Raw genomic sequence first — 14,647 nt, 5'->3', positions numbered from 1 at the left:
CTCAACACCTCCACTTCTCAATCCCATATGAATAAATCAAGATCCAATCTCAAATATACACGAATAGTTCTCGATCCATCCTTTCTTCCTTCCTACCTACATCCACACGTGGTGAATCCGGTCCGATGTCGTGCAACATAACTAACGCCATTTCCGCATCTCAATCCAACTCAGCTGCATACATAGCTACATGCATACCCACAGATCCACAAAGAAACATAAATGAATCTAGATACATAGCTAGGTAGATCATCAACCCAAATTATACCAATCAATACAACGAAATCATCCATCTCCCGTGGTAGTATTGAAAAAGTATCTATGTTTCAGAGATTTTCGAAGAGATCTTCTAGTTTCTGCTCACAATTTCGATAATAGATGACTCAGTGATAAACATACAGACAGAGAGATGTGATATACCCAGAGACCTTCATCCAACCGACCAAAAGAAAGAACGAAACAAAAAATCCGGGCAAAGTAAGAAAAACAAGCTCATAATGCATACACACACATCGGCATTTCCAACTTTCAGTCGTACGAAATATGTCGTGTTACATGGTAATCTCATACTTACATCCCATTACCCAATTGCATACTGTATACATATACAACACCATCCCATCCTATCCCATCCCACACAAACCAACAAACATCAAATCCAACACATCACCCAGTACCATTTATCCATATCCTAAAACGAAACCTCAAAAGATTGACTTCTATCTAGCAGCGAATGTGGAATCTAGATGTATCAACATGTAATTTCATCTGCGATTGAAAAAGCATGTACACCTGGAATCTACCTACCCAGTGGTAGTCATATCATAGTGTATGACGAAGAAAAACGAATCGAATCAAACCAACTCACTCCAATTCTTCATTCATTCATTCGCCTATTCATTCGCCCATTCCTCCAATCATTCCTCCATCCAATCGTCAATATCCATCACATCTCAACTACCCATTCATTATCATGGCGTAAGTAAGAAAACAGCAAGACCCCTTTTCCCTCCCTTCTTCTTCTCTAGTACCTACTTACCAACCTACTCACCACGTGCATACGATTTTCAACCCGTAGATGAGTTCAATTTCCTCTCATCCACCTCCTCCCTTCTCCTCCCTTCCCTTCCCTTCCCTTCCCTCCCCTCCCCTAAGCCTAAGAGAAAACAAAAACTCAGCAAATATATAGATAATCAATCGACAAATATGAAAAAAACTCTTCAATCCCCAATCCCTAAGCTTAACAACTAGCTAATTTTCACCCCAACGAAAGATATGCATATATCCTCTTTCCCTTTCCCTTTCCCTTCTCTCCCCTCTCTCTATACTATACTTTAATCAATAACTATAACTATAACTATATCTTTCATTTACTATTAATATCTCCCCATCTCCCATCTCCAAAACCTTCACTACACACAATAACCCCAAACCCAAACCCCAAATACACCAACAATAAAACATAATAAAGAGTAAAACCCAGAATCCTCCAATACCTATCTATACACAGCACACAGCATATAGCATACAGCAGAAACTTAGTTCCTCCCAGAATATAATTCATACCTACCTACCTATTTATTTATAAGATAGCCCGGAAGATGAATTAATATAATACCATATATATATATACCTACCTACCTATTAATTATAATCAGATATTCTATTTCCCATCTCTCTCATCCGTCCATCCATCTCTTCATCTCCTCCCTCTCAACTCCCCCTCCTCCTCCTCCTCCTCCCTCTCCTCCTCCTCCTCCTCCTCCTCTCCTCCTCCCTCTCTCAATCCCATCCCACCCTCTCTCACCCACCCCCCCCTAAAAGAACTATCCCGATTTATCTAAACCTAAACCTAAACCAAACCTATCAATATGCAACAAAATAAACATATCCAATTACATAGAAAATACAACATAAAACTCTTCACTCACTATCTACTACCCACATCCATCCATCCATCTATCCATCTATATGTAAGATTACGCAATCATCAAAAGAACAAATCGAGATGCATCTATCTACCTTCCCATATACTCATCTATTCATTTAACTCCTTCCCCATTCCCCCTTCCCCCTTCCCCCTTCCCCCTTCCCCCTTCCCCCTTCCCCCCCTACCCCCTTCTTCAACTAATCAATCAATCAATCATCATCATCATCATCATCATCATCATCATCATCATCATCATCATCATCATCATCATCATCATCATCATCATCATCATCATCATCATCATCATCATCATCATCATCATCATCATCATCATCATCATCATCATCATCATCATCATCATCATCATCCACACAAACCACCACGCACCCATACGATAACAAAGCTCAAGCCAAGTCTCAAAGGAAGTGAAAACCTCAAATATATGCACCACCCATTTTACCAAGTCATTTCACCAAGAGACGCAACAGATGTAACAAAACAAATCAAGCTAAAGAAAGAAGAAAACTTTTATAAACTCTCAACGAATACTTCAACTACACAACCAGACAATGATAACTCCGTGTAATGTATACATTATACCTATATAGCATGATAACCGTAACCGTGTAGGCGTGCCGATATAACCTTCTCCTCTACCCCTCAAAGCCTTTTCAACAATTGCCGCCCCGCTCCAGGAATATATCGTTAGATCTAGGATGTGATAACCTAGGATAGGACAGGATAATGTCAAAACATGTACCACAATATTTTGCTCATCCCTTCATTTTCATACCCACGCCCATTCACCCTTTCTGTCATTTCAAATCACCAACCTATCATCCCATACATTATGTAAAGACCTGAGATTCGTATCCGCCTCATATATACTGCCGATACACCTTCTACTGCTCCGCCCCTTTAAACAATGATGAAAATTAAATAACCTCCCAAAACTTACTTAAGGATTGTAATTGTTCATAACTGCCCAAAAACTATCCTGACCCAAATCTCCTTCAAATTGCCACGGTTCAGGTTGCGCATACAAACTTGCGTCTTGGAAGTTTTGATATGGCAAATCATAATTTGTTCCTCCAAGGTTCGTACTCAAATCATTGAATATAAGATCATGCATTGGTTGTAAAGGAGCAATTGATGAAAGATCAAAATTGTGTGGCATAATATTATTGGCTCCTTGAAATTCCCAAGCAGCTGGTATATTGGGATTTGGTGAGGTTAAGTTTTGTATCGTGGGAAGATTGTAATGACTTCCATTGACAGAATTTGCCGAAGATATGGTTGAAGGATCGGTGGACGATGCAGGAGAATTGTAAGATTGTGCAGATGTAGAAGTACCAGATCTTACAGCTTGTGAGCTAGCGACTGTCGATGATGGATTGGATTCAACATCTGATGGAGTTGATGGTTGAGGTTTATTTGTTCCTAATGCTTTCTTCAAGCGAATGTTGATTGCTTTGAGTACACCGGCGGCTGTATTAGCAATTGCATTGCGACCAATCATAGTATGGAATCTCTCCATGGCCCAATCAAAATGCTGTAGAGTATTGTCAAGAAGATCCCTATTCTCGAATGGATGTAGGATGTAAATGGCGGCTGAGAGGATGATAGCGTCAAAGGTATTAAGGACAAGGTTGAACATTTTGTAATGTTTTGTCTGTAGTAAACTGAAATATTCACGTTGCACTCGTAAAATATCCAAACCAGCTTCAAGAGCAGAACGGCGACTGGAAACCGAAAGACAAATATATGGTCTATGAAGCGCCATTGTTGTGAATGCACCACCGTTTTGGAAGATTAATCTGCAAGGTGGAAGCCAGTAACAATCAGGGTGATTATCCCAAGTTGTGTCAGGATTTTCGGCTCTGAAGTAGGGTGGACATAACTCATGAATTTGTTTGATATTAATGTGCATCTTTTGAACCTTTAGTGCATCACTAGGTTGTGGTCCATCTTTCTCAAGGTAATATATATCCCAAAGCGGAGCCATAACTTCAACATACCATAATAGCATTGTCAAAGGTGTGGGCATATCTGTAGGTTTTCGTTCTATAGGAGGGGTCTTGCGTCGATCTTCAAGAGTCGCGGGTATGGGAGCGTCGATAGGAAAAGGTGGTCTTGGATCACGCATATCAATTGTGGTCGGTCGACCAAGAACCAATGCCATATGTACATCCCATAGAGCGAGTACAAGCCAAGTTCTCCTTCGGAGTTGTTGATGCCAAATATGTTCATATCCATCTTCAGGCTTGTGACGTTGAGGTTGATAATTATCTTTGTGTAATTCAATCTCTTGAGCGTCTTTGATCGTTTGGGATAGAGAATGCCAACTCTCAGGCACCATTCCACTATATTTCAAGTACGACGCCCTTACAAAACCGGCCTGAACAGTCACAAGAGTAGTGTTTCGTTTGCCTAACAAGGTCAAAATACTGACTCCCGAATCACTGTAATCAGCCGCAAGATCATCAAATGACATTCCCGCTGCATATTTGAGTGACTCCAAACTTGGATCATGATCTGGTGGTTGGAATAGTAAGGCCATAGCAATACATTGGAATAGAAGAGCGGGAAAGAATTGTAAATCTGCAGGTAATTCCTGTGGTCCCTTATTCAAAGTTGCAAAAGAAAGATTGTTCCAATTTCTGAGGTGATCGCGAAATGTTCCTTCGTCTAAAGCATAATATTGAAAGTTGACTTCGCGGAAGAACGTCTTTAAGAGCATATCAATGTAGGGTCGGGAGGGTAATTGTCGTATCAAGCTCTTGTATTTCTCCCGCAGTCCAGCATTCTCTGATGTTGTTATGGAATGCGATGTCACAGCGGCCCCATCGTTGACCTCTGCCTCTATCTTCTTGAAGATTCCTAGTGTTGTATTGGAATGGGTCCCATTTGACTTTGCATATCCTAAAGCACTAACTTTTGCCACGGAATCCGATTCGACTTGTGCATTCTTTCCATATTCCGCGTTGTCAGACGACCTTAAATCATCTAGTAATTGTTGTTTCCTCGCAGATTCATTCTCATATTGACAAACATCTTGCTTATTGCGATTAACACAATTCGAACATGGAAATTGACGATCACACTAGAATTGGTATTAGACAACTCATCTTATGAGAATACAACAAGAAAGCGAAAACCACCTTTTGCTTGCGCCTATGACACTCAGTACATGAGATCACCACTCTCTTTCTCTTCTTTGGAGCTTTCTGTGGGACCTCTGCCTTTATTGTCTCTGGGCCCGATGCGATATTGTTCTTAGTCCCAGCCGCTTGTAGATTATGGTTGGGAGGGAGGTTGTCGAGGTTGAGGCTATTGTAAAATTCGTCGCATGCGACTTGATTAGAATCAGGCTTCATATTGATTGACGTCTCATTCATTTGCATGATGAGCGATGGTAGAAGTATCGAGATGAAGTATGAAAGGTGGTCTTTGAACGAAAGAATATCCTTCACGCCACTCGCCAATGCCAATCGAATTGATATGCGATCGATATGCGACTATCGCAAGGCGAGGAACGTTTGAATGGAGGAGGGATTCGAATACCCCCACTTGTAAATACTCGTGGGGTGGAGATGTTTGTTCGTGTAAGGGGTAGATAGGAAGGTGTTGAAATGTGTACGAGTGTTGATTTTGAATCGTAGAAAAGCGGCTCTTTTGCAAATTTGGGATTTAAGACTGATGTTAGACGATTCTGAGATCTTGGTAGTACATATAAGGCTTTTTGGTCGTCCGTCGCAATGTATGTAAGAATGTAAGAATGTAAGAATAGTCGATGATGCCAATCAAATCCTGGTAGATCGTGTGAGGTACAGAATCTTTCGGATGTAAGGAATCTATTCTTGTTGACGCAAACGCCGAAAGGATGAAGAAATAAAAATGTAGAGTGGCGCCGTGGCGGGCAAATGGGCAAATGGAATGGGCAAATGGATGGAAAAAAAGACGGAGAATTTCAATTGCCTCAGGCCAAGATTGAAGAGATCAAAGGGAAGGAGATGAATGTCAGACTGTAGTATCTACTAGATAGTAATAAATACTAGGTAGGTATGGCAAATATGATGGGCGGGGTGAATCTTTATTTTTAGCTAGAATTCCTAGATAGGTAGGTACGGCACCTAGGTACCTAGGCAGAGTAGAAGGCACATAGTACCTACCTACCTACCTCTGCCGTGAATCCTCCGAAATATGCAAGTAAGTAAGTAAGTTCATCGCTTCCCGCGCACCGATCGATGTATGCGCATAGTAGGTATATGCAGATGGTAACAAGTAGATGATAGATAGTACTTGGAATCAAGCAATCTAGCTATTTGATCCCTCTGAGTAAGTTACTTGTCTGCTTGTCTGCTTACTTACCAAGTGTAAAGGTACTTACTTATCCAGACCGAAATGACGCTCCGCTGGCTCTCCGAGGGCCATTGCCTTGGAGGCAGACTAGGTAATGAGGGCGATGGAAGGTATCGTGGGTGAGATGTTCAAGCACCTGGTATCCTCATGTCGAAGCACAACACAGAACATACAGAACATACAGAAAGTACAGAGGATACAGAGAACACACAGGATACAAAGGAAAGCAGACAATATAGTGCAAACTCAAGGAAGAAAATCTAAAATCTAATTTTACTCGAGTACCTGTGTGACATCAATTTCATGCTTCCAATGGATCTGGTAAACTCTAATGGGTACTAAAATCCTTGATTATTAAGGTTATTTAATATATTGAATGTCTTTGTATATTAAACTTTTTGTCAACCGTACAAATTATCTTCCATCTACCTGGTAATGTAATCACGACGACATCATAGACATCATATGCCGATAAATTCCTTCCAGAATATTCTTCTTAGTTTACTTATCGTCTTGTGTCGGAAAATGGGAGTGTCCGTTCCTTGTGCACAACCACGTGTATCCTCATCTTCCCCCTCCCCCAAGATAGACCGAGCCCCATCAACCCTACCTTGGAAATCGGATCAACCTCTCGTGACCAAGATTCAAAATTCCCTTCCCATGTCGTGCCATGCCATGCCATGCTATGCCATGAGAGTATGCCATGAGAGAGTAGACATAACGGAATCCGAAGTTTCCGACTCTGAGATTTCCCATACAGTAGTGCTTGACTATTGAAATCCACGAAACGGAAGCATAGTTAGTAGTCGGTAGCTAGGTGAAGAATGGTAAGCAACCATCGTTGTACATTCAGCCCAACCAGCTTCAGACTGTTTTCAAACGCGCCCACCCCCCACCTTCCGAAGAAATCGCATTCGAGAATGCCATGGCCATACCAGATGGAACATAGGATTTCGAAATCTTGATACAGATGAGTTGGCGAGCATGACCTGAAAGAGGAATAGATGGGGAGACAGCTCAGCCACAAATGTTTTTGAGGAATTTCGGTTCGATGTTTGCAAGATGCTAGTGCTTCATGTGGTGAAGAGAGTCCTGGTCTAGATCGGAAGCTTAATCTCTGCACTGCGGAAAAGGATAAAGTACGGTGTACTAGGGGTGTCCACGGGCGGGCGGACTATCCCCAAGAGCCAACATCTACTGTTCATCGATTGCGGTACTCTGTAGACTTGGCTCGCTGGGAAACTATTCGGAACGCTTTTATGGAGCATTCAGGGGGTGGTGGGAAGTGAAGGATGGGTAACGTGATACATCCAAATGCAGATGCAAGGATCATTCTGGATAGTCTCTGCGCAAGTTGTAGATAAAGCACGCTCTAACCACTTCTTTAATTTAATATGGAGCAGAGGAACGCGAAATGAGCGAGAAGAAAAAAAAGGTAAAACAAAGGGTCCATTAGTGTCGTGTTTTAGTTCTAGTCTATGAGACTATGAAGGACCTAGACAGTAGTCTGAAATGTCTGAAATGTCTCCCAAGGCTTCTTTTGCTAGTGCTTATCATTTGCAGCGGCGTGCAGCAAATGATGTGAAAAATTGAGATCTCTGATTGAGGGGTCGGAGGGAGGTCCTAGGACGAGATTATTCATGACCGAGATATATAGTACCGTACGGGTAGGTATGAGTGAAGTGCGGATTGTGAAGTGTGAAGAGTCAAGAGTCAGTCACCGGTGAATATGAACAACTTGACACTTTGGACCACTAGCTACCTAGTACCGACCTAAGTATGTGTGGAGAATAAGAGTAAGTTACGAGTGAGAGGAGGGTGAGTGAGGGTAAGAATAATAAAAACCAGAGTAAGAGTAAAAGGGAGAGTGCAGACAGCAACAGAATCCCGCCCCCGTCTCAATCTCCCGGGGTACTCCAGAGACCCCGATGGTATTTTTACATTCACGCCTCTTTCGCTTACGATACCCATATCAATCAGGAATCAATGCATGATGACGCAAGATGTCGATCGATTTTTCTACATCCCATCCAGACCTTGGGCCGGGCACACTCTCTCGACTCTTCACTTGGAACCTTCTCTCTTTCTTATTTCTTTCCTTTCTGGTCCGTGTCCCGTCACAGTATGAGAGGGTGAGAGGATGAGAGTGTGTTCATGCTAAGAAACATCAGGTAAGACGAGGTCCCCTAGTATTTACTAGTATTTACTAGTATTTACTAGTATTTATTAGGTAATCTCCGCCAGTAGAATCGCCAGGTGAATCGAAAGTCAAACGCGAACTCAATAATTGATACCTACTGTACCTAGGTAGTACACTGATGAGAGACCGACCAAGCTTATCTACCTACCAATCTGCCAATCGACCACCCGACCCTCCCAACCGTCACCACCCAAACTTTCTCTTCCTTCGTTGGCGTGTTTAAGAAAAAGATAAGATTGTTAGGAAAAAAATTAAAATACACATTAATACTATTCCGGCTTAGACTCCCTTCACTGTCTAAGACTTCTATACTCGATTTCACTTGGTCTCTCTGCGAAAACGGTCCCTATAAGGCATTGGCATTTGATTTGGTGCTGCATTGTCTGTACCTATCTATCATATCGAAAAGGTGGAGGGGTTGCTCTTTAACCCAATCCAATGCATACAAGCAATTAGAGACTAGGTGCGTAAATCTCGACTACCTCCTTGTCTTTTCCCATTAACTTTTCCATTCAATATCCCGATCATCAATAAAGTCAAAATCGTTCATCGCTCCATTTCTGATCATCGCATTCATTAGACAGATCTCACTGCCTCGACCATTCCCACCCATAGACTGATCATAGACTGATCATAGACTGATCATCACCTTGACTACCTTCTCTCGATCCTGTCGAACGTTCCGAAAGCTGGCCAGCCATTCAATTAAAACCAAGCGCAGATGGCGCCGGTAGCAGCAACAGTTGCGCTTTCGCACGTCGAGGGGATTTCCGATTCCGCCAGAGCCAGAGAATTATACAAGTATGTTCATCGTTCAATTTGAAGTGGTTGCACCAGTGTAACAAGAATCATGCAAGGAGACACAAAAAGATTCACGCATTTGGAGTCAAATAGAAGGAAATCAAAGATGTCTCTCTCATGAAATGGTCGAGAATGGCTCACTGCCGAATGCATTTGGCACCGCAAGTTCAAAATGTGAAAGAGCCATCATACTGATATCTATCTCCTCCAGGTACTATCAGCCTACGGCTTCCATAAATACCGAGACATGTTTTCCAGCACCCCAACTATCCAGAGAGTCTGGCAATCCGGATTTAGAAGTACAATCTGATATTACTTCAACAAAAATTTCTTCTCCAGATACATCATTGACAGCATTCTGCCAGCTAGTGTCATGGAGATTAGAGGTGCAAAGAGCAATGATCAGGTATTTTCCAAGCATACGTATCCATTTTCTTTGATTCGTAGCTGACAAATCCCTCAAGTCTTATCGATGATGGCACGCAGTATTTCATTGCAGAGAGCACAAAATCATTAAACCTAGTGGATGCAACAAAGCACAAACCAGGTGATGAGTTGTGGCTCGGCTGTACTTCTGTGTCAAAGGCTGGTAGGTTGTGTGAGAAGTATGACAAGAGCGAATTTGAATTCAAAATCAAGTCATCAATTGTGTTTAATCTCTGCTCCAGGACCATCGAAACTGCCCCAACCGTATTGGGCGAAGAATATCCTTCATTCATTGTCAATGATTTAACATTAGATGATCGATTCAATCAACTTTCTTTTGTTACGGAACCCCCACACCTCAAATTTTATGCAGGAGTTCCACTTATCACCAAGCGAGGCATACCGATTGGAAGTTTATTTGTGGTCGATAGTCAAGCCAGGCCCGGACTTTCCAAGGATGACATCTCTTTCTTGGGCACAATGGCATGCACTGTTATGAAGCATCTCGAGTTGAATCGAGAAGTAGAGGAACATCGACGTGGTATGAAGATGAGCAGAGGTCTTGCATCATTTGTCGAAGGTCGTGCAGAACTCGAAGAGGCAGACATGGAAGCAGACGATGGAGAAGGTACAAAGATTGTTGGCCAGTTTGAAACAGACACTGGGATCAGACGACAAAAGTCAAAGTCTTCATCCTCAACAAAAGATTCGAGGGTTTCAAGTGCTACTTCACTTTCTCTTAGCAACGGTAAAGAAAAGGGGCATGTAACCTCAACTTCAACGATTCCTACAAGGATAGAAGGTACCGTTTTGACGCCTGAACGATCGGATTCATTCACCAATGAACGACCAGGAATGGAGTCCACACAATATTCCTCTTTTGGAGAGACTAGTACAACTGAGCAGTCACCGTCCGATATGTGCAAGACGGATACCCCTGACGAGGAGTTTACCGAAGCTTCGGCTTTAAAGTTGCTTTTCTCACGCGCTTCCAATCTTATTAGGGAAGCGTTTGAAGTAGATGGTGGGGCTGTATTTTACGACGCACAAAAAGGTTTCAGCAGTGATACGCAAACTTCCAACTTAGAATCGTCTGTTACTGATAGCCAGACGAGTGGTGACGATGAAATGAGAAACGGATTTAATCCTCAAGCTTCGATTTCACGACCTTTTACTCGATCGTCGACAATGTCACAAACACGAGAAATCGAGATTTTGGGATTCTCCACCCCCGAGGCATCGTCGATTAATGGTGATCTATACCCGGGAACTCATTCATTCTTACCATTCGAAGAAAAGTCTTTACATCAGTTTTTGCGCCGGTACCCCCGCGGAAAGCTATGGACTTTTGATTCGGATGGATCCATGTCCTCAGCGTCAGATGATGACATTCTTAAAGGCTATAAATCTTCTGCAAGACCAGGCAGAAATCAACAACGTGGAAAGAATAAAGTGGCTAGGGCTGCAGCAGATGGAAGATTTTTGTCGAATCATTTTCCTGGTGTCCGCCAGTTGTTATTTGTCCCACTTTGGGATGCTGGTCGTTCTCGCTGGCTCAGTGCATGCTGTGTTTGGTCAACAGAGCCTACGCGTATTCTATCCAAACAAAACGAATTGTCGTTTCTCTCTGCGTTTGGAAATAGTGTCATGGCTGAATGTTCCCGTATAAGTACCGAAGTTGCTGATCAGAAAAAGAGTGACTTCATTGGAAGTATTTCTCGTAAGTATTGAGCGATGATTGCCAGAATATTATCAAGGGGCTAACGATGTGCACAGATGAACTAAGAAGCCCGCTGCACGGAATACTTGCGTCTGCTGAGATATTGGATGATCTTTCATTGCCAAATTTAGCTCAAGAACTTGTCGAAACGATTGATAGTTGTGGCCGTACCCTTTTGGACACTATTGTGAGTCCCTTTTTGACTGCTCTTGGGTGCAGCTCACTCTCATTTCCCTTTCCTCACACCCCGGACCTCGTTCACCCTGCTGACTACTTCGTTTTAGAATCATATTCTGGACTTCTCTAAAATTAGTAGTCTTGAGAAGAATTGGCGTAGAAATCGACGAGGCTCCACGAAACGAAGATCGCAATCGAGTAATGCTGGTCCCCTGGCTTTGCAACAATCCGACTTACCTATGATTAATCTGTTTGCGCCAGTGGATGTCGCAGTCCTTTGTGAAGAGGTGGTTGAGAGTGTTTTTGCTGGCTACGTTTTTCAAAATGTCACGGCAAAAACTTTTGATATGGTTCATGATATACATGACAAAAGCTCGGATTCGAAAAGACAATCAGGATTGCTTGCCATGTCATCTTCAGCGAACCAAACCCCACAAGTTTCAGTCATCCTGGATATTGCTCTAGATGACTACAATTTTACTACACAGCCCGGTGCTTTCCGAAGAATCATCATGAACTTGCTCGGGAACGCATTGAAATATACGTCACACGGCTATGTACGGGTCAAGTTAGAGACTGCTAAACTAGATGATCTTAATGTTCCTGGTGATGGGAGGACTCCGAGATCAATGATCATATTGACAGTGACTGACACAGGAAAGGGCATATCTAGCGAGTTCCTTAGATCAAAGCTTTTCACTCCATTTGCTCAGGAGAACACCCTCTCGAGTGGGACTGGATTGGGACTGTCTATTGTGAGGAGTATTATCAACCTGCTTGAAGGAGACATTACGATCGATAGCGAATTAGGACGCGGTACTGGTGAGTAACCCTGAGCTTTCCGGCTGCGTAGATATGACATGTTGTTCCAGTACTAACACAATTCTCCAGAGGTCAGAGTTACCTTGCCCCTTCTTCGCGAAATGCCAAAAGATACATCAGCACCAGCAACACCAAAAGCTGTAACCTCGTTATTACGTGAGACAGACGAATCAATATCATTATTGCGAAATGAGATTAGCGGTCGTGAAGTAGGCCTCTTTAATTTCAATCCTCCTACTATAGACCCTATACTTGCAAGGAAGGGAAAGTTTCTTGAAAGTTCCGTCAGAAATTTCCTTACATATTGGTATGGTCTGAAGATTGTGCCATTATCGAAGAACCCAAAAATTATCCTAGCGAACGCTCCAGACTTGTCTGTTCTCGCGAATCTCCGTAAAATGCTTCCTCGCCACAGTAAACCGTCAATTTTGGTTCTATGTCCGCATTCTTCACGCTTCAACCACTCATTCGCAGAAGCTGGCATCAAAGGCAATGTCACCGTAGTAGCGAAACCAGTGGGTCCACTCAAACTTGCTAGAGCACTTCGATCTTGCCTTGAAGGTGTGACAACTGCAAGTGGTACAGCCATCACGCCCGATTCATCTAGCATGGCGCAAGCTAGCACTAATGATCTCAGTAATGTTTTTGAGGATTTGCTGATTTCTCCGAATGGTGGCGAAGTATTGGATAATAGTCGTATGGCGGCTGATAGCGAGAATGCTCGGAAAGCTATTGAATCACCGACTCCAAACGCACTTGTTGAAAAGGGCAAAGAGTTCCCATTTCCTTTACCTTTAGGTGGTAAAAACTCTACTTCACATGGGGAACTTTCTCTGGATAATAACCTTCTCACCCCCATAGCTTCAAGCTTTGGTCTCACATCTCCACCTAATCCATCAGTTGGATATGTGACTAGTCACCCATCTGGTTCTTCAACCACAACTACAAGTACACGCCAACCTTCAATCGCGATCGCAGATTCTGACCCCTTCGCACCAAATCTACTTTTAGTAGATGACAACATGATAAATCTCAAACTTCTGCGTCACTTCATAACGAGATTGGGATACACAACGGTTCATGAGGCAGAAAATGGACTTGAAGCAGTAAAGAAAGTCGAGGAACGACCAGAGGGATATGATATCATTTTCATGGATATAAGTATGCCAATTCTGGATGGATTCGATGCTACAAAAGAAATTCGAAAATTGGAAAAGTCAAGACGAGAGCGAGCAATAGCCAACGATGGAACAGACAAGAGTAAGAAGAATGAAGCATTAGTGGTGGCACTTACGGGTTTGGCGGGTAAAGATGATGTGGAGAAGGCGAGAGCTTGTGGCATTGATCTTTTTATGACGAAGCCGGTGGCTATGAAGGAGGTGAGGAAGATGTTGGAGAATTGGAGGGCTAATCAGAAGGACTGAATGGGAAAGTGGACGATGCTGATGAGTGAAGACATTTGAACGGAATGATGGAACGATGGATATGGATATGAATCGTATAAGGGACTTGCATTTTGAGGCGTTATGGAAACATCATGGCAGCATCAAAATTGGGACATGGATATCTAGGAATTGTAACAATATGGTGGGACGGAGCGATAAAAATATGGCATGGCGTTTAGCTTTAGGCTTTGAGCTTTCGAGAGGGAGGGGCTCTTATATACCCAGGTGTAATGCATGGAATTTGTACTTGAGATGGATGTGGCTTTTTGGTTTTTAGGAATGATTGGGGGATTCTTCAAGTTGGATGGAAGGGATGAATTGGTGTGGAATGGATGTGATGTTAGATAATATACCCTGTGGTGGGGCGATGGTTTGATGGAAGGATCGAGGTGATGATTGATGGGATGGATGAACAGATATGTATTATATGAGATGAGATGATGAAGAAATCAATAAATACCAGGTACAACTATATCCAGTGTCTCATACTTGGACGGTGTGATATAGTGATAGATTGTAGATTTGTAGCATATGAGCCTAGATTATTGTGGATTAGGGGGTTTATTTAGAAGTAGGTAGTGTCTGGAGACTAGATACCTAGGTAGATAGGCGGTGGGTATGTAATATGTAATATGTAACCATCTTTTTGTCATGATGAATATAGATATTATATGTATTATGTATGTGTATGGGGTAGGTCGGGGTAGGTGGATATTGGGTATTTAATTCTCATCTGGTGGGTGAGGGGGGGGAGGGGGAGTGGG

At 42.6% G+C, this 14,647-nt stretch overlaps 2 protein-coding genes across 2 annotated transcripts; one reads left to right on the top strand and one right to left on the bottom strand.

Moving 5' to 3' along the window:
* Window positions 1–2,888: 2,888 nt before the first annotated feature.
* EAF02_001095 (uncharacterized protein) lies at window positions 2,889–5,969 on the bottom strand (the record flags this gene model as incomplete). The annotated part of the gene is made up of 2 exons (XM_038897143.1): window positions 5,092–5,969; window positions 2,889–5,033 (listed from the first exon to the last, which is right to left on the bottom strand). The coding sequence occupies exons 1-2, from the start codon at window positions 5,332–5,334 to the stop codon at window positions 2,889–2,891; spliced, it is 2,388 nt and encodes a 795-aa protein (XP_038764002.1). The 5' UTR covers window positions 5,335–5,969.
* A 2,464-nt stretch (window positions 5,970–8,433) lies between these two features.
* On the top strand, window positions 8,434–14,379 carry EAF02_001094 (uncharacterized protein). The gene is made up of 7 exons (XM_038897142.1): window positions 8,434–8,955; window positions 9,077–9,293; window positions 9,505–9,699; window positions 9,758–11,439; window positions 11,496–11,626; window positions 11,724–12,438; window positions 12,508–14,379. The coding sequence occupies exons 2-7, from the start codon at window positions 9,214–9,216 to the stop codon at window positions 13,860–13,862; spliced, it is 4,158 nt and encodes a 1,385-aa protein (XP_038764001.1). The 5' UTR covers window positions 8,434–8,955; window positions 9,077–9,213; the 3' UTR covers window positions 13,863–14,379.
* The last annotated feature ends 268 nt before the right edge of the window (window positions 14,380–14,647 follow it).

The sequence above is a fragment of the Botrytis sinoallii genome, assembly GCF_014898435.1.
Source record: "Botrytis sinoallii strain Bc 23 chromosome Unknown BSIN_001, whole genome shotgun sequence".
NCBI classification, from domain to species: domain Eukaryota; kingdom Fungi; phylum Ascomycota; class Leotiomycetes; order Helotiales; family Sclerotiniaceae; genus Botrytis; species Botrytis sinoallii.
This window is presented reverse-complemented; position numbering and strand designations above follow the sequence as displayed.